The following is an 18,840-nucleotide window of genomic DNA, read 5'->3' on the forward strand; positions in this document are numbered from 1 at the left end:
TTTTTGGGGGGACGGGTCCTCAGATTTGTATTGATTTGAGGGAAGCAGCTCCCTCCCCCTTGGATACGCCCATGGGGCTGGGGAGCTGTCCCACCACAGCAGCAGCAGCTGCACCTTCTCCAGATGCCTTGTTGCCCTTGGCTTGAGGGGCAAGGAACCGACCTTTGTGCTTTGAAAGGCGTCGCAGAGGCTGGTGCATGGGTTGCCTTTTCGGGCATGGAGCCAGCGCCCTAATGCATCCCTCAAATAGACTCAGTCAGGCGTCGCTTGGAGACACAGTGAATAGGAAAAAAAGAGAGCTTAGGATGGGATGAAGGCCAGCGAGGAAACGTTTCTCTTATCCCCGTTATCCCCTCCTTTTCATTGCTCCTCTGCTCCAGTACCTGCCTGCCTCCTTGGCTTTTAGGGTTGCCTGCTGCTGCTGCTGCTGCTGCTGCTTGAATCCTCTCCTCTCTGGGCTGCCATTTAGGTCTGACAACAGAGCCACCAGCCCATTAAGCTGCCTCCGCTGCCACCGCCTGGTCTGGCTCCTTGGAGGCCGCTCGCTGCTGCTTTCTATTAATTGTCATCTTCCATTCCCGGACTGCAGTGAGGAGGAGGACGTGATTGGCACGATGCTACGTTGGGGACTGAAATGCCAGCCAGGAGACGGCAAGGCGATGATGAGCTGAAGTGTGGGAACACCGTGGCTGTGCTTCTTCCTTCCTGGGGTCTTTTAACGGCCTCCTGCTGACTCCTGTTCTTGCTTGTCCATCTTAAGACTTTCACATCCACGGGTGCGGCTTGTGCCAGACGTCATATAGGGTCAGGACTTTGGGATCCCAGAAGAGCTGAGACACAGGGATCCTGCACGTTTCTCTCCCTAGCAGATTGTTTTCAGTCTCCACAGGTTGGTTAATACTTTTAAATTAAAAAGCATTACTTTTTAATTAAGCATTTAACACCTGGCTGTTCTGAAAGGCTGCTGTCCAAGGAACTTGTTTAAGTAGGTGCTGTTGACAGACAGAAGTAAGGTGGAAACTGTTCAGGTGAAAGGGATATTATTTTTTGGCCATGAAGAAAGTAGAAAGTTCTTTTTTTTTTTTGTCTCATGGGAAGGATTTTGCGGAGAAGATCTGTTGCTAATTCTGGGCAAGTAAGGGAGGTATGTTTATTAGCCTGAGGTGGGGAGAAGGAGATTGTGCCAAGCTATATAAGAGGAAAGTTCTCCTGGATTTAATCCTGGATGAAGGGATCGATCTGGCATGTGCTACAGAAACCTAGCTGGTGTGACACTGTGTCTTATTCTGTCCTGGAGATGTCCAGCTGCATTATCTGCAAAGCATCACAGGTGAATAGATAGCTAGGGTCAGGCAAAACAGCTGTATTTCATAGTAATTCCTTTTTCTTTTCTGTTTTTTTACCCATCAGTGTTGGGCTGTGAGGAGACACTGAGGTTCTAACCATCTCTGTGGTGGTCTCAATTTTACCATGTTGGAGATTTCTGGGCTGTTGGTCTGAGTGGGGGCTGCAATAATCCACATGAGGCCTTATTATACAAGGAGTGACTCAGGATTTCATAGCCACCATGGCAACCTTTGGACTGTCCTGTTATATAGAGAGAACAGATACATGGATCAGGTCATGCACTTGATGTGTTTGGTGCCTTATCTGGATTGAGGTAGAACTACTCTAGTGAAGGAGCCCTTTAGAATTAGTTCACTGTTGTGGGCCAGTCATTGCTTGGTGAAGTTCAGAATCTTGCAATATCTGATTCTTTCAAGTGTGAGGAAATCTGTTCAGATGGTTGATAGCTATTAGTTTTCAGAATACCTTAAGAGATTCCTTATTTAGAATTACTTGCAACCCTGTCACCAAACCTTTGGGAGAGGGAGCTTATGTGGATAATCCATATGAACTTGTGATAGGTATGTTGATTGTATGGTGACTTGCCTGTCTGTTAGAAAAATTCCAGATTACTACCCTATAAATATGTGGTGAATGTTCACAGTGCAGGAGAGGGATTGACAGTTGTGGCACCTCAGACACAGATGAATTGTGCACTCTAGGAAGAAAAACTAAGGTAAGGCAATGAAGTTCAGAACCTCCTCAATAGTGTTTTCATAAGTGTTACTTATTGTTGAATATACTTTATATTCCATATTTCCTCTAAGTAGCTCAAGGCTATATGTTCTCCTCCCTTATTTTCCTTACACCAGCTCTGTGAGATGACTTAGTATGTGAGAAAGTGACTGTTCCAAGGTCAGCTAGTGAATATTGTGCCGAACTTGAATCTCCCTAATCCTTATACAGCACACTAACCACTATACCACGTTAGCTTTCCTACTTGCTCCATATGCAGGGTGAACTAGATTGGGTCTGTGAGGGCTTGTTCTACGCACAGGACCAGAACGGTGAGGGTCTATGTGTTTGGGTGATGAGTGAGTCAAGAGAAAGAATTTAGCTTTCTTAAAGCACCAAGGAACAGTTTGAAAAGAGCTGTGCCTGTTGAAAAGAGATAAGACTCCATTTGATCTGTGATGGGATTATAATGGTGGTGGTTAATATCAAACAAGTCCTAGAACAGCTTTTAAACTGACTTAATGGGGGACTACTTCAATGTGACTCATTCCTAAATGAGGATACGGTAAATGTTTAGGGCCATTTAAATGAGGGATAAAATAGAACTTGTGAGTGAGCAACCAGAAAGACCCAATATTAACTTTAAGTGTATGTGAGAGTTGGTTGTTTTAACTATTGTTGAGCATTTTTAAAGGTGCAAATTAATTTAAAATGCACTTTTAAAAGTGCAAAGGCACTCATGTATTGCTTTGCTTTTCAGGCTACACATAAAAAATGTCTCTGGATCCTCCGAGACAAATAGGAGTGTGGCGACAGACCAGAGCTCTTTTATACAAGAACTGTCTAGTTAAATGGAGGACTAAAAAGGCTAGTGTTCAGGTGAGTTGATTTTTTTATATGCTGTTATGAGTTTGGAGTGCTAAGCTGTGTGCCAGACCACTCCAATCCCTGGATCCAGAGAGTGTTAAATTAAATCAAGGCTTCTTATTCTGCGAACAGACAAACTAGCCTCCTGGTGAAGTGATAGCCTGGGTGGTGAGCTGTTAAGGGGTTCAGTGAGAGATGGCAAATGGGTGGGGCCTCTTCCCTCAACAGACAAAGCCAGAGTTTGGAGTATAGTTTTGGAGTGATATGACCTAGAAATAAAGCAGCAAGCTGGAGAAAGAGTAGGAAATGTTCAATTTCTGTTTGAATCCAAGGCTTTGGCTAAGGGAGACAAAGACAGAGCTGTGGAACGTCATAGGCTCGGTTTATATATGTGTGTAAATAAACCATATATCATAAAAAACATCAATCTCTTTTTCTTTCAATTCTAAGAGTTGCTAATATGTTTTTAAACTATTCATATCACATGATGCAGAATTGCGAACCACTCTGAGGTTTTACTGTTGAGCAGTATGTACATTTTGTTACATATATCTCATTCATCTTTACGTTTTGTAGTAAATGCTGCAGCCCCTCCCCTCCGTTATGTGTACCTAAGCTGGTTGTCTTCATTGGGCCTGTGTGCATAAATGCAACTGTGGCTCTCTCGTTTCGTTTCTTCTTTTACCATTAAACTTGTTTGTTCCCTATATACAGGAAGTCCTGATTCCACTTACCTTTTTAGGTTTGCTAATAATAATAAGCATGATTCAGCCTAACAAAAGGCATGATGAAGTTCCAGATTGTAATCTTGATTCTACGAGTTGCTCCAGCATCTCTGAGTTTATTATTGGCTACACACCAGTGACTAATATGACAAGAACAATCATGCATAAAGTGACTTCAGAATACTGCCCAGAAGGTACAATGAGTTGTCATTCTGCACTGTCTTTCATCAATTTGTCTGGTGTGGTTTTCATTCTTCTTGAATTTACTGGGGAAAGTATGTGCCTTATTGCAGAGATATTAAAAGTTGAAACCGCTTGAGTTTGTTGCATGTTTTTCTCATACTAAACATAGAAAGTAACAAAAAGGATGTAATGCTCTATAAAACCTAAACATAATTATGTAGCCAAATCTTCACTTCCTTTAGTTGCAGAGCACACTACTAGACAATACATTGGTCTGCTTTTAAAGCTCAGTTTCACAGTTGTTATTTTGGCATTTTAAAACAAAATGTTTATTTTTTGTTTGTACTGCATTTATATATTTTTAGTATCAATTCAGGAGCTGTGAGAACTTTCTAAGATACTTTTTGCCTTAGCCATTTATTATTGATATTTTAATTATTAGAGCTTTATGTTGAATTGGGGGTATTGCTGGATACTTGAAAGAATTTGGGTATAGGTTTGTGACACAATTTGCATAATATTTTTAAATGTTAACATTTTTAAGAATGGTTTTAGAGCAGGAAAAAGTTGTGGATCTTGCTGTCAGCAATTGATCTGATCTATGGGGCACTAGCAAGATTTTCTTGGCCCAGCTCACTGTATGTGTATTCACACTCTTCCCACCTCACCCTCCATAAGCAGAATAGAATTGACCCTCTCTGTAGGTTGCTTGTGTGTGAAAGATATGGGCTCTGCGATGATATTGCCAGATTTGGCAGTGCTTCAGTGGGTGATACTTGCACTGTATCTAGCATAAAGTGCACAATACACGACTAATGAACAGAATTGAGCCACAAAGGAAAATGGAAAAAATCCTCCTATTTTGGAAATAAAAGAAAGCCATGATCATCTACAGCAGGGATGGGGAACCTGTGGCCTTCTCATTGGGGGAGGGCCTTAGCTTAGTGACAGAGTATCTCCTTTGATACAGACAGCCCTGGGTGCAATTCCCAACATCTTCAGGTAGGTCCAAGAGAAATTCCTGCTTGAAATCCTGAATTCGTCAGTATAATAATTATTTATTTATGTGCCATCTTTCCATAGGAAGCCACACTCAAGGCAGCTAAAAATATAAAAATATGTATAATTTACTAATTTCCAAAATACAACAAAATGTAAACAGTCAAACAATAAGCTAATTAAAACACGACACTAGGTAATATACTAAGAATTATAATTCATAAAACGTCTAACAAATAATAAATACAAAAAACAATCCCAAAAACAGTAAAAACCCCACACACCTCTTGAATTAAATATTTACCCCAACAAAAGCCCCTAAACATCTCCCTGATAGTCTCTGGGCATTCTGAGCAGCATGTCTTTCTGGACTCATGGATCTCTGTCACCTTCAACAGTAACAGTTTCTGTCGCTCCCCTGGTACCTTTAGCAGTAGTAGCTTTTATAACTGGAATTGGTCGAAGCCAGCACAGAGATCTCTGAACTAGATGGACCCAGTGGTTTGACTCTGTATTAGGCAGCTTCCTGCAAAAAAGTAATCAAGTAACTTTGCTATTTTGCAGCAGAAGATGCAAAAGAATTTCTGAGTGAGGCAGAAATGGAAGAGGCTAGTCTTCAGGACCCAGAAAACTTTGTGGGTGTCATTTTCAATGATTCCATGTCCTATCACCTCAGATTTCCTACTGTAGTGGCTCCAAGATCTTTAATCCTCCCGACATCAATACGTAAGTTTAAATAAATGAATAGCTAAAATATGTGTGCTTGTTAATTTTAAAGTACAGAATGTAGATGTTTGACCTTGTCTTGAAAATGGAGACTCGAAAAAAGTCAACAACAATAATAGGAGAAAACTGTTTCAATAGAAATAGATATTTAGGAATCCTTTGCACATGCTTATTTTAGGTCCTGTTTGCAGGCTCCCAGATTTTCAAAATACTTGCACAATTGGCATTACTCATTGAATAGAGAACTCTTATTGTGTTACAATTTCAGTTGTAGGAGTGGTTTGCAATAGCAAGATTATCTGCTACTACTTGTTTTGCCGATTGTGTATAGCTCTGCATGGCTATTTTATTAATTTCTGAGCATCAGTATCTTGATCCTCTGCATGAATTGTAGGGCAATCTATCCATGCTGGTATGGTATCTAGAATGGTGGAGATAAGTTTTTAGAATCTGCATGTATAGTGCAGAAACCTAATGTCAACCCAGTTTTGATGCTTTTGAATAATTAACAGACTTTAGATTTTCCTTCTTATGCTTTGATTTTTTCCCCATAGCCAGTTGTTCAACCCCTTCCAAAATGTGTGAAGCTGAAACATACTGGCATTATGGATTTGCAGGCATACAGCTCTACATTGATGCAGCAATTATAGAGGTAAATATAAATAATCAGAATGTGAGCAACTCTGAATCACCATTATTTTGTAATAGCTGACCAAAAGGTATTATAGGTTCACCCCCCCCCTGTATTTCAGGATATTTTATATAATGGTGTGCTTCGCACATCATGTTAGGCCAAATCAGCAATTGTTAACGATTAACGATCATAGCTGCTTTCATGATTTAGCTCTCCCCAGACAAACCATGAACTGCAACCAAGGCTGCTTCTGCGGTTTACAGCTCACGGCTTGTCTGGGAAAGCGAAACCACAAATGCAGGTTTGGATGACATGCTAAGTCAGCAGCACAGTACAAAACAATTAGGGAAGAGCAAAGCAGCTCTAATCTCCTTTCTGAGAGGTTTGTTTGTTTGTTTTTGTTTGACTTAATGTGATGTGTGAACAAATGCAATGAGGTGCTTTCCCCTAAGCCTAATGCATGATAGTAACTGTTCCGTTCGTCACTGAACGTTAAGTTTAGGCAGTGATTTCCATCAGGATATCTGTGTCAACCGTTAATGGCATATAATTTATTCTGAGTGTTACCATATACATTTATGCAAATGAATACTGTATATATAGCCCTAAGGAACTATGGCCAGTTATGGATCCCTGAGTATAAATATATATGTTTAAAGCCATGATTTGAATCTTGAGTTACCTTTCTGCAAATGGAAGTATTCATTCTATTCAAGGATGAAATGGTGGGAGGAGGCAGATTTTTTCTGATTACCTCCTTTCCTATGCAGCTCACCTTGCATGTTGTTTTAGAGAGTTGTGGAAGCCTTTGGAGCAGAATTGAGGGTGGGACATGGGGGTTTTATAGGCATGGGACAATTAGTCAAAATTGCCTGACCTCTCTTCTTCTGCCAGTGGCAGAATCCTCTGAGTGGAGTTCTACTCACATGAATTTGTATTTGACATCCATATGTATCCTTTCATAGACACTGTAGCAATTACCAATATGTATCCAGCAAACACTACTTTGTATTTTTTTCCTCACGAACCAAGTGAAAAGAAAGTTTGTGAGAGTCACCACTAAAATTTTATTTATGAAATTTTATAAACCACTATTTAAGCATGGCACATACATTTATCAAGAAAACACTGTTAAAATTCACAAAGTTGTCAAATACAGTGGTACCTCGGTTTTCAACGTAATTGGTTCCAGAAGACAGTTTGAGATCTGAAACATTCAAAAACTCATTACAGAAGCCTTGATACGGAAGCCACATGGCATGTTCAACTTCCGAGGTGAGTTCAAAAACCGAAGCATTTACTTCTGGGTTTACGGCGTTCGAAAACCGAAATGTTCGTCAATGAAGGCATTTGGAAACAAACCGAGGTACCACTGTATATATAAAATAATAATCAGTAAAACTTTTAAAAACAAATATAGATACCTAAATTATACATCTGAGTAGGCTTGCTGAAATAACAGTTTTCATAATAACAGTTTTTAGCAATTATATGACGTGAAAGTGCCTGCCTAATGCCAGTTGGAAGGGAATTTGGAGGTACAGTGGTACCTCGGGTTACATACGCTTCAGGTTACATACGCTTCAGGTTACAGACTCTGTTAACCCAGAAATAGTACCTCAGGTTAAGAACTTTGCTTCAGGATGAGAACAGAAATTGCGCTCTGGTGGCGCGGCAGCAGCAGGAGGCCCCATTAGCTAAAGTGGTGCTTCAGGTTAAGAACAGCTTCAGGTTAAGAACGGACCTCCGGAATGAATTAAGTACTTAACCCGAGGTACCGCTGTATAGGTGCTGCCAGACTAAAAGACTGCTTCACTACACTGGGCTACTAGATCCAGCAATTGCATCCTGCCACACTGATATTCTAGAACAACTCTGAGAAATGAAGATTTCTAGTTCATGAATATCTGGGTAATAATTAATGCTGCGGAATTTATGTGGCCACTGTTTCATATAGTAAAATAATTTGGTACTGATTTTTTAAAGAGGGATTTTGACATATTGAACTGGTATCCTGGATGTAATTTATAAAGATTGCTATACCCACTTTTGGAAAATGTGAACTTGTTGAAAGCAGAACATGGCAAACTCTGGGCGCTCACTATACCTTGTAACCAAACTGCTGTTGTGAAGGATCCCTTTTGAGTTTCATGGCAGTAAGTTAAATTTGGTATAAAAACTAGTTAAAGCAATGAGATTGGTATTTGCAGATTTACGGTTTATTTTGGAAATAAAAAATGCCTGTTGAAATAGCTGCTACAGTAATTTGAAATCTGATTTTAACATTTCATTTTTCTTAGTTGAAGACTAATAAATCAGTTTTGGAAGAACTGGAATCAGCAAAAGCTGTCAAGATGGGAAAGTCTGCTGTTGTGGAAATAGATAATTTCTTTCGTGCAGTAATCTTAATTTACTTAGTTATTGCCTTTTCACCTTTTGGCTATTTTTTGACTATTCATATTATGACAGAAAAAGAGAAGAAACTGAAGGAATTTTTAATGGTAATGGGACTTCAAGACACAGCTTTTTGGTATGCATATTTCTTAGATCTTTGATGTTAATGCAACTTTTATTCCATTTATTTATCTCATATCACTGCATTATGCTACTCCAGGAAGAAGCAGCACATAATAAGTTCAGCCAATTTAAGAAAGTTCATAAAAGGAAAGTTTCCTGTGCCTTCCTCCCCTGCTGCAGCCATCTGAGACTTGGTACTGGTTTACAAAGCCCTATTATAACAGCTTGGGACCAGGATACCTGAAATATCATCTTGTCTCTGTGGCTGTAGTCTGCACTTGTATTTTTATTGGTAAATCACTTTGGGATGTTTTATGTGAAGTGATTCGCAAGTGTGTGTGTATGTGTGTATGTATTTATGCAAGCAAGCAAGCCTCTCCAGAGGACCAGAGGTCTCTCCAGAATGCTTCAGTGCTCCAGAACATGTTGCACCTGTTGAGGGAAGGGAGAATCACTAAAAATTAGAAACCCTCCATCAACCCTCCTGCATTGTTCAGGAGGACACCTCCCAACGTTGCAGTTGTTCAGCAGAATATCTGATCTGGATCTTGCGTAGAGTTGAATTTTCTCCACCACAATTACGAGTTTAAAAGCTTTCCTGCGGAACAGTCTTAAATACTAGTTGCAATAAGATAAATGTTACGAAATAACAAAGTAACACATTACAAACAAACAATGGGGTTCAGTCCTTTATACTTTCCCCTCTCTGGTCCCAGAGAGAGAACCAGAATTTACTCATCTTTGCATAGCTTCTCTGCAACTCTTCTGATGATGATACTGCTGCTATCAAACACCAACAAACTCACATACAGGCTGAAGTTTCAGCTTCCTGCTGTGAATTTCTGGTAATGAGTCATCAGGTAGCTTATCTTACTGAACTGGAAAAATGCCAGCCTTTTCTGTTGCTTTTGCAGCATTTTAAATGTAGTGCATTCAAACGCAGCATGTTATGTGCTTTTAAACTTATAACTTTAACACCCTACACCCCCCAACCCCTCTGGAAAGGTTACAGGAGTAAGGAAGGCACAGTGTTTTTTTCTTCTATGATTTTTTGTTTGTTTGTTTTAGGATCAAAGCTAACATCATCATGGTGTTCTTGTGACAGTTTTTCTGTGTGAACATCTCTGGTTAATTTAAGTGGTCCCATTTGTGTGCTAACTTTAACCTTAAGACGGTGAGCCAAGCTGCATGTGATATGCATTATATGATCAAGGAAATAGGCATATAGAAGACTTTGAGGAAATGATTTCCCCATTTTATATCTGGGAACACAATGCCAAAGCCTGAGAAATGGCAACACACAAAGCTGCCTCTCTGTCTCTGTCATGCACCCAGAAGAGCTCATAGAGCCACACATAAAACAAAAACTGTGTTTCTGTCTCTCCCTAAGTAATCAGATGTTAAGGGACAATGGGGTGGGGATGTTGTTGCCCTCATGCCTGTCTTACAAGCTGCGTGGGACATTTGGTTGGCTATTCTTGTGAAAAGAATGCAGATCTAAATGGGAAAAGTCAATATGTCCAATGAGTAGAAGACAGAGGTCAGCTTTGAGCCCCAAAAGGTCAAACACCTCCTTTCAGTTAATATTTGTTGTTGCAACACAGCATATTTTTGCATTACAATTCCCATTATAGAATTTACATGTGTAGGCTACTTATACAGATATTAATAAGAGTGTAGGGCCCAAAGTATTTTTCCAGATATCATGCGTAAACTATTGAGACTGTGTCTTGCTTCTGAGCAGATATGCAGACGCTCATTCTTCAATCTACAGGTATTTTCTGTGCTGTTACTGTTGGTGATCTTCTCTATATTATCTGTCATTCAACTGCACACTTTTAAGCCTTCATTTCATCCCTACTCTCCATTTCAGTTTGTCTCCATTTATTTCCTCTAGTTTATTTCTCTTCTCCATAGCCAAATCAATTTCATTTCTCTAATTTTCTGTTCAATTTTATTTCATTCCCATTCATTCTTTCTTGTAGTTTATGAAAAACCCTCTTTCTGCAGTTTATTTGTTTGAGATTACCACATGATAAAAAAATGCCTATTATAAAATGTTGCTGCTGTAATAGAACACTTGTGGAATGACCACCACTCTGAGGGGTGTCATACACCAACATTGTGCATTCACCTCTTGTCAAAATTTCAACTATCTTTTTGCCCAAGGTTTTGAGACAAGTTAGATAGAATGTCAATTATACCAACTGTTTTATTCATTCTCTGCTGCCATGAAAAGTTTGAGTGATTTATTAAAATAGACAATATCCATTTTGCCAGGTAACATCATTGTGTGAAGTGCATGGTATATTAGGAATGGAAATACAACTAGATGCAACTAGAATATATGGGTGAGCGCTCCCAAGATCACCTTGGATTAAATTGGAAGTGATCCAGGGCTGGCCCAAGACATTTTGGCACCTGAGGCGAACCACAAAATGGCTCTCCCTCACCAGAGGAGAAGAGAGGAATGGAAATCTACATGAGGAACAAGGGGGGGAAGGGAATAAAAGCAATCTTTCTCAGTGGTTAAATTGGGAGTCAAAGGGGCCAACTTTGAATCGCCAAGAAGCTGCTGTGGAGGCAACAGATTCAGCCTCGAAGGAACACATTGCAGCCATCGCTGCCAGCATGGCAGCAGCAGTAGCAATGGGCGATGCATTCCTTGGAGGTCAGATCTGCTGCCCTTGTGGATCCTACCACCCGAGGCAGTCACCTCACTTTGCCTCATGGGTGAGTTGGCCCTATCAAAACCCTTCCAAAACCCTTGGATCACTTTTCTGAGCCAATTCAAAGCTGGCAAAATGATGGACCTCTTCCCAGCTTGTGAGGTCTGCAGGGACAAGTCCTGTTCACTCTTCACTTTTGGTCTTGCCAACTCTTAATCTCCAGCAGACCTCACAAGATGGGAGGACCTCCATCATTTTGTCCTTGAGTCATATGTATCGCTTGTACCCCAGTGATATCCAAATGATTCCTTCCCAGAGAAGCCTTTCACTGGCAGCAGACAATACATGTACCACTTGTTTATTTCAGTGGAAATGCCCACATAAGCTCTAAGCCTAACATTAACTAGTGATTTTCTTCCCATGAGAAACCTACCCAGCAAAAATTACTTTTCTTGGTTTGTGGCTTACTATGTACATTGCAAATATTTTAGATGAATATGAAGTAATTCATCTTGTCATGCTTACTGTGATTGTGTGCTTCATTAATTTCAGGCAAGGGTCCATTTGAGAGATCACTTTTTAATAGTATTGACTAATATTTAGCTTCAACTTAGTAGTTCGTATAGATAACTTTTAATTCATGAGCCTTCATTGTGTTTTCCCTTTTTCTAGGCTTTCTTGGGTCTTGCTCTACACCAGTCTGATTCTTGTCATGTCCCTTCTCATGTCGGTTATTGCAACATTTTCTTCGCTCTTTCCCCAAAGTAGCAGCTTTGTGATATTTCTTCTTTTTTTCCTATATGGATTATCCTCCGTAAGTGTGTATGTATGTGTGCTTGCTCATTGCCAATATGCTGAAGCTACGTGTTTTAGGATTGTCCTACCTGTTGACATAGAGGTATCCTATGATGGTGTTTCACAGGTACTCACTAATTTAGGGATAATCCGGGGGACGTTTAGGCAAGATGCTATGGATTTCCACCAGAATAATGTTACTTCTACCCAGATAAAATGTAGCAGGTCTAACAGACACAACTACAGCCTCCATGGCAATTCTGCCACCCCACCAATCGCAACACTGAATGCTGATAGCTTCCCCGTATTAGCCATCCATGGAGGGATCCAGTCAACAAGAGTGATGGCATCATGTCACCCTAGCTAGAACACACATAAAATATAACCCAGCAGCCCCAAAGGCACCACAACACTGTGCCCAGTATAGACCACTATGGTTTGGTGAGCAGGAGCATAATAGCTGATATGTACAGTGAAACTCTTCAGGGATCGCTTCTTATTGAGAAGGATTCTAAATCCCCCTAATAGTGCTACACAGGCAGTCTGCAAACAAGCATCTTTTGACAGACAACTGCACAAAGTCATTCAGATTGGCTACTCTGATCACAGCACCAACACAATGGATTCCCAAGAAGGTTTAAGCTGAATTGGACAATAATGTTCCCCCAAAGATACAGATTTTGGGATGAGCAAGCTATTTGGAAAGGACAGGAACATAACACATAAGGAAGAGCAAGGACCTCAACAGGCTGCTCCTGGAGGCCATTTCTAGGACCTGCTTTTTAACGCAGCAGAAATGAGCTATGCAGTATGTAGTGGGAGATAGCAGGACCCAACTATATAAACCAGGACTAAGAGAATTATTTAAGAACCAGCACAAGTTTAGTATGCATGAGGTCTCACGTGGGTACAGTCTCGCTAAAAGGACTGGAAGACGGCATACCTGAGGCAAAGCAATGTGACAGCCAATTGAAAAAGGCGATGTGTGGACCTTGTGGAACCCATAGAGCCCAATGGTTTGTCACTTTTGCTCAGCCCCCTTTATCCCATCCTGTCTATTTCTGCCTTTAGTGTTGCATGCCGCCTTCTTTCCTCCATCTAACCTGGCAAGGAAGAGGGCCTATACTAGGCATCATTGGAGTCGAGTGCTCCACTTCTCAGTCTCAAAGGTAGCTGTGCTTCTCATTGCCTCTGCTGGTGTGTATTGAGGTCCCACCTTCATGGCAAACATCCCCTCTTCCTGCAGAGCGTGTATGTACCCTGAGTTGGAGACAATATTGGTTGCCATTGAAGGAGAAAAGATTATTGGGAGTTTACACTGTCCATATTGTAGCAGTGGGTGAGGATTGGACAAAAATGGGAGAGATCTGGAGAAGTAATGTTTCAGGCATGGATTCCTGCCTTTCCCCCCACCCTCCAGGCTTCCGTTTAACTGTGTGTGGTGCCCAATGGTAGCAATGGAAGTTATTGTGCATTATCTCGGACGCCGAGAGACAGGGTATTTGCAATAATTCTGAAAAGATACACATGATCGTAACCTTTCTAACTTTGCACAAACAGTAAACATACAGGGCTAATAAAGAGGTTTTTTATCATAGTTTCCAGAGTTGTTCTGTGATTTAAGTTCTCTAGACACATTCACAGAGTAGTGTCACTTACCTAGTTGTCTGAACTGTGTTGTCCCTGTCTGAGTCTTATATACTGCTGGTGGTGTGTCATGATTGCCTGCAAAATTTGTTGAATTCCTCTCCTCGTGTAGTGCAGAAGGCAGTAACGTTGAAGTGCCCATTTACTGCAGCAGGAATCTCTGAACTAATGCAACTTCTTTTGTCCTAATGTTACACCACAATCAGGATTAACATTTTAGTCAGAACAGGATTCCACTCCTTCTGTAGCATGTTATGCCAGCACAGTCATGGCGCTGTGGTCTAAACCACTGAGCCTCTTGGGCTTGCCGATCGGAAGGTTGGTGGTTCGAATCCGTGCAGCGGGGTGAGCTCCTGTTGCTCAGTCCCAGCTCCTGCCAACCTAGCAGTTCAAAAGCACGCCAGTGCAAGTAGATGGGAAGCAGATGGGAAGTCAGGGCAGGACTATTAACATTGGTGTGTGGGGGCAGTAGTCTGTTCCCATCGCCAGTCTATCTACAGCATTCTGCACAAGGGTGGCTCTACATAAAGCATGTTGTTTCTGATTTATCTGTGTTTCTCGGGACCAAACTGCATGTGACAGGGTTGCCACCCATCTACCTGTCTGCCATTTTTGTTCAGATGCCAAGTGCAGGGAGATGAGTGAAACTTGCCATCACCTTCACTGTGCTTTGTTTCATTAAGCAGTCTTCTTCCAGCTCATCTTTGATACTGGGACAATTGGGTAGAAGAATTGAGCTGGGTAGAATTGCTTGAAGCAATGGAATGTGGTGCTGGTGGGAGTTGGGGAGAACAGACTGTATTTCTTTTCATGTAGTCCTCTTTCCCACCATGACATGTGAATGTGCCTAAGACCCTTATGATTGCCCCATCTCGGTTATTTAGACCAATTTGTCCATTCCTATTTCAGTCCATGTGTCTTTTGCATGTATTCACTTATATGCCCATTCTGTCCCATTTCTGTACTAATTTACTTTCTTTAAAAAAAGTTTGCACAATTTGCATATAAATAAGTGTTATTGAATGTATTTTATCTCAAAATGTTAAAACTTTTTTGGGATAAGCGCTGTGTTGCAACATTCAGAGAAGTGATTAAAATAGCAATGTTCTGTTCCACACATTAGTCCAGGAGTTTTGGATTAGGTCAATTCATATTGGAATTCGTAAAGTTCAGATTTCTCAAGCATACCTATGTTTAGTTTGGCCCAAAGTCTTCTGGCTCCTAACATTTAATGTATGGAAACATCTATTTATAGCAAGAAGAGAAGGTGACCTGTGGGTACTGATTTTGCACTTATTCCGAATTTATGAATATAGCATATGTAAATGGACTGTATATTCAAGGGCCTTTAAAGTCAAATTCTGATCTGCTCTCTGTTCTGCACAATCTGCCCATTATTTACATGAACGGTTTATATAGGCTGCATATTGTACAACCAGGCCTCTACTATAATGTGTATAGTCCATACATGTGGATGAAGTTTAGTGGAAAGACCGCTTCTGTGGGCTGGCATCTTTACCATCAGCCAGTCCCTGAATCTATCTGCAATTCCTTCTGCCCCTTGAGAATAGGATGCTTGGGTTGAGAACAATACCCTGCCCCCGGAAATAATAACATATTGTTTATACGGATTTTAATTTTAAACTTCTTTGGGAACCAATCTTGGCCAGAAAATGGGATATAAATGTAAAGTTCTGCTCATGGGACATCTCATTCATAGAAGGGCATGGCAGGTGACTCAGAAGGCTGTCGTGGGAAGGGAGAATTGGGAAAGTTCCCTCCCATCCCACTTTCATGAGCAGCAGCTCCCGCAGCCCGTCTTTTCATAGAATCAAAGCAAAATACATAATTGCTTAACTTCGAAAACCTCATTAAATGTAAGAGCTGCACTGTGATTTGAATTGCATCTTGGCCATTCACTGTCTTTCTGAACCTTGAATCTGAATTGAACGTGATCGTTTTTGAAAAGGTGACCTGTTTTTATTGCAAAAGAATCATTCCTTAAACATCACATTATATTTTGTTAATGCGCTCCTTGCAACCTTAGATTTCCCACTCTGATTTCATAACCAATTTGGGAAATTTTGATGTTGCAGTTTGCCAAAGGAGATAGTACTCTTAGGAAGAAAATCCTCAGCCTGATGTCTTTCATTAGCATATTATATTGTCTTTAGCAAATACTAAGTGATACAATAATTATCATGGTCACATATAAAAGTTGAGATTCTAGCAATTTTAATCAAGTCCTATTGTGCACTGAAAATACGCTTTCTATTTCTGTTTAGATTTCCTTTGCATTTTTGCTAACCTCTCTTTTCAAAAAAGTGAACTATGCTGGTTCAGCTCAGTTTTTCACAACTGTGGCTTTTGGTGCTGTGGGCCTGAGCATTGCCCTGTTGGAAGATTTTCCAAAGTCTTTTGTGTGGTCACTAAGCCCACTGTGTGAATGCCCCTTTTTAATTGGTGTTGTACAGGTTAGTAAAGTATTTGTTTGTTACTGTGGCATGCACCCATCACTGTGGTTCTAACATGAGATGTGATAATACTTTAAATCTTTCATCTTGGAATAAAGTATGTAACAGACCTAGAACTTGCTTTGAACTTTTTATATATGTGTTTCTTGTTGTTTTCTAATTTGTTATTAAGTAGACATTTTAACCGATGAGAAAAATCAACTGTAATAAGTAACACATTTGTCAGAAGTTCAAAGAACACTGTGTGTTGCAGACTTTTTATGTTAAATTTTGCAGCTTCCTGTCAGAAATGTGTAGTTTTCAGGGTATCACAAGTAGTCTTCGGCTAGCATAGCAAGAGATCACCTTACGGTCTCTGCCTCTGCAGTCTCCCGTGCACCTCATACATTTTCTCTAGAGGCTCCCCCAACTCCCTGGAGCAGATTTTGAGGATGCAGGGTGGGGAAAAGGAAGGTAGAAGAAGAGTTTGGATTTGATATCCCGCTTTATCACTACCCTAAGGAGTCTCAAAGCGGTTAACATTCTCCTTTCCCTTCCTCCCCAAAAACACTCTGTGAGGTGGGTGGGGCTGAGAGACTTCAGAGAAGTGTGACTGGCCCAAGGTCACCCAGCAGCTGCATGTGGAGGAGCGGAGACACGAACCCGATTCACCAGATTACAAGTCCACCGCTCTTAATCACTACACCACACTGGCTCTGTAGTGGAATCCCGTTGTATGAGCAGAAGTCAGCTTTAAAGCCACTGAGTTTTTCTTCTGGGTCAGATATTAACCCAAACTTTAGAAGAACACCTTCCCACTCCCATCCAGCAGCTATAATGGTAACAGTGAACTTATCTCCCCACTTCTTTTTCTCTTCCACTTTCCCTGGTGTCTGGAATGCTGCCACAATAGCATTCCATGTCTCTGAAACCCTGATGTTAGTTTGGGCATTTCGTAGTTGGAGGAAATTATGCTTCCTGGGGATCCAGGAAAGGGAAAATCTGGAAGAGAGGAGGCGGATAATGGTTGGGAGAGAGAGAGACAGGGACATTCAACCTTCCCTCCTGCTGCTGTGGCCACAACTGTCCTAAAGGTGGAGGAGAGAGAATACAGTGGTGCCCCGCAAGACGAATGCCTCGCAAGACGGAAAACCCGCAAGACGAAAGGGTTTTCCGTCTGCAGAGGCGCTTCGCAAGATGAATTTCCCTATGGGCTTGCTTCACAAGACGAAAATTGACGAAAAATTTTGATTTTTTTTTTTTTTTTGCTCCAAAACCCCTTATTTTGAATCGCTAAGCTGCTAAAAGCATTTTAGCAGCAAAACCGCTAATCTCCCAAGGCTTAAAAAGCCGTTTTTAGCCCTTAAAGTGCCAATAGCGCTAATAGCGCTACTCCGTCAATGGGCTTGCTTCGCAAGACGAAAAAACCGCAAGACGAAAAGACTCGCGGAACGGATTCTTTTCGTCTTGCGAGGCACCACTGTAATGGCATCTCACTGCTCAACAGTCTTTGCTACCTTACCAACCATGAAATATAGAGGGGATCACAGGGGATCAGCAGTTAAGAATGAATTTAGGACTTGGGGGGATAGCTTGAATGTTCTCTGCTTTAGCTCATAGTTGTCTGCCCAAATGAGGAACTTGGCCCATCACCCCTACTTATGATGGCAACTTGATCATCATCATCATCAAGGTTTATATAGTGTTACATTATTTACCTTACTATTTTAGTAAACTAATGCTGTCACATAGCTGCAATTTTTATATGTCTTTGCAGGTGATGCATCTGGAAGATTATGAAGAAGGAGCTATTTTCTCACATATAACTCATGGCCCTTATCCACTAATTATTGCTTATACGCTATTGACCCTTGATAGTATGCTTTACCTGCTCCTGGGGATTTATTTCGATCAAGTGATTCCAGGTATGTTAGAATCAAAGAAAAATACAAAAAAACCTGAACAACATCAAGGGTTTGGTTACATATTAAGTATTGTGACGCATATTATATGTGGTGAAATACTCATTTTAAGTGTATCATCATCCTTACTGAAATTGTGTCCATACTAGAAATCTTCATTCTCAACCTCTTTAAATTCATTCTAATTATTTGGGAAATATGTTGCAGAACCAAAATGCCTGGATATGTTATGACCTCTGGGCACTATCAAAATTGCCAGTTCATATACAATGTATGTGATTTACAATCCCCACTGGGATTAATGCAGACTGGAACCTGTTAATCATATACTCCAAACTACCCAAACTATTAGTTATATTTCATAATTCTGGTATATATGCTTCTGGTCTACTAATAAATAATAGTAAATCACCCACAAATCTGTCTGTGCTTAATAAAACCATCCTGATCTGAATGAACAACTATTATTATCACCACTGGCTGAACTCTATTTGACAAGATCACTTTTACTATCTTCTGTATTAATTAAAGAAATTTGCCTATAATTTGCATACATGGTTTACTATTCCTAAGTGTGGTACAAGTCATACATACATCTACATATCATAAATTGAAGTTGACTGGGTGCCTAAGCATTTTGAT

At 40.6% G+C, this 18,840-nt stretch overlaps 1 protein-coding gene and 1 long non-coding RNA gene across 16 annotated transcripts in view; one reads left to right on the forward strand and one right to left on the reverse strand.

Moving 5' to 3' along the window:
• LOC310671378 (cholesterol transporter ABCA5-like) overlaps positions 1-18,840 on the forward strand; it is a 52,511-nt gene that overhangs the window by 1,133 nt on the left and 32,538 nt on the right. For 4 of the 15 annotated variants that reach the window (XM_083427259.1, XM_083427257.1, XM_083427247.1 and 1 more), the window contains exons 2-11: positions 590-889; positions 1,991-2,062; positions 2,822-2,940; positions 3,643-3,847; positions 5,400-5,561; positions 6,116-6,213; positions 8,496-8,725; positions 12,054-12,195; positions 16,109-16,297; positions 18,054-18,201. In XM_083427259.1, the coding sequence (XP_083283385.1) occupies positions 2,836-2,940; positions 3,643-3,847; positions 5,400-5,561; positions 6,116-6,213; positions 8,496-8,725; positions 12,054-12,195; positions 16,109-16,297; positions 18,054-18,201 (1,279 nt within the window). In that variant the 5' untranslated portion in view covers positions 590-889; positions 1,991-2,062; positions 2,822-2,835. Of the gene's footprint in view, positions 1-6; positions 890-1,990; positions 2,063-2,821; positions 2,941-3,642; positions 3,848-5,399; positions 5,562-6,115; positions 6,214-8,495; positions 8,726-12,053; positions 12,196-16,108; positions 16,298-18,053; positions 18,202-18,840 lie in introns of those variants that run through there. The other 11 variants (XM_083427258.1, XM_083427254.1, XM_083427261.1 and 8 more) reach the window with 8 other exon arrangements.
• LOC310671774 lies at positions 1,070-3,756 on the reverse strand. The gene is made up of 2 exons (XR_014508176.1): positions 3,663-3,756; positions 1,070-1,587 (listed from the first exon to the last, which is right to left on the reverse strand). It is a non-coding gene; the product is annotated as an uncharacterized lncRNA (long non-coding RNA).

This window comes from Podarcis tiliguerta (assembly GCF_965153285.1).
Source record: "Podarcis tiliguerta genome assembly, chromosome: 2".
Lineage (NCBI taxonomy): Eukaryota > Metazoa > Chordata > Lepidosauria > Squamata > Lacertidae > Podarcis > Podarcis tiliguerta.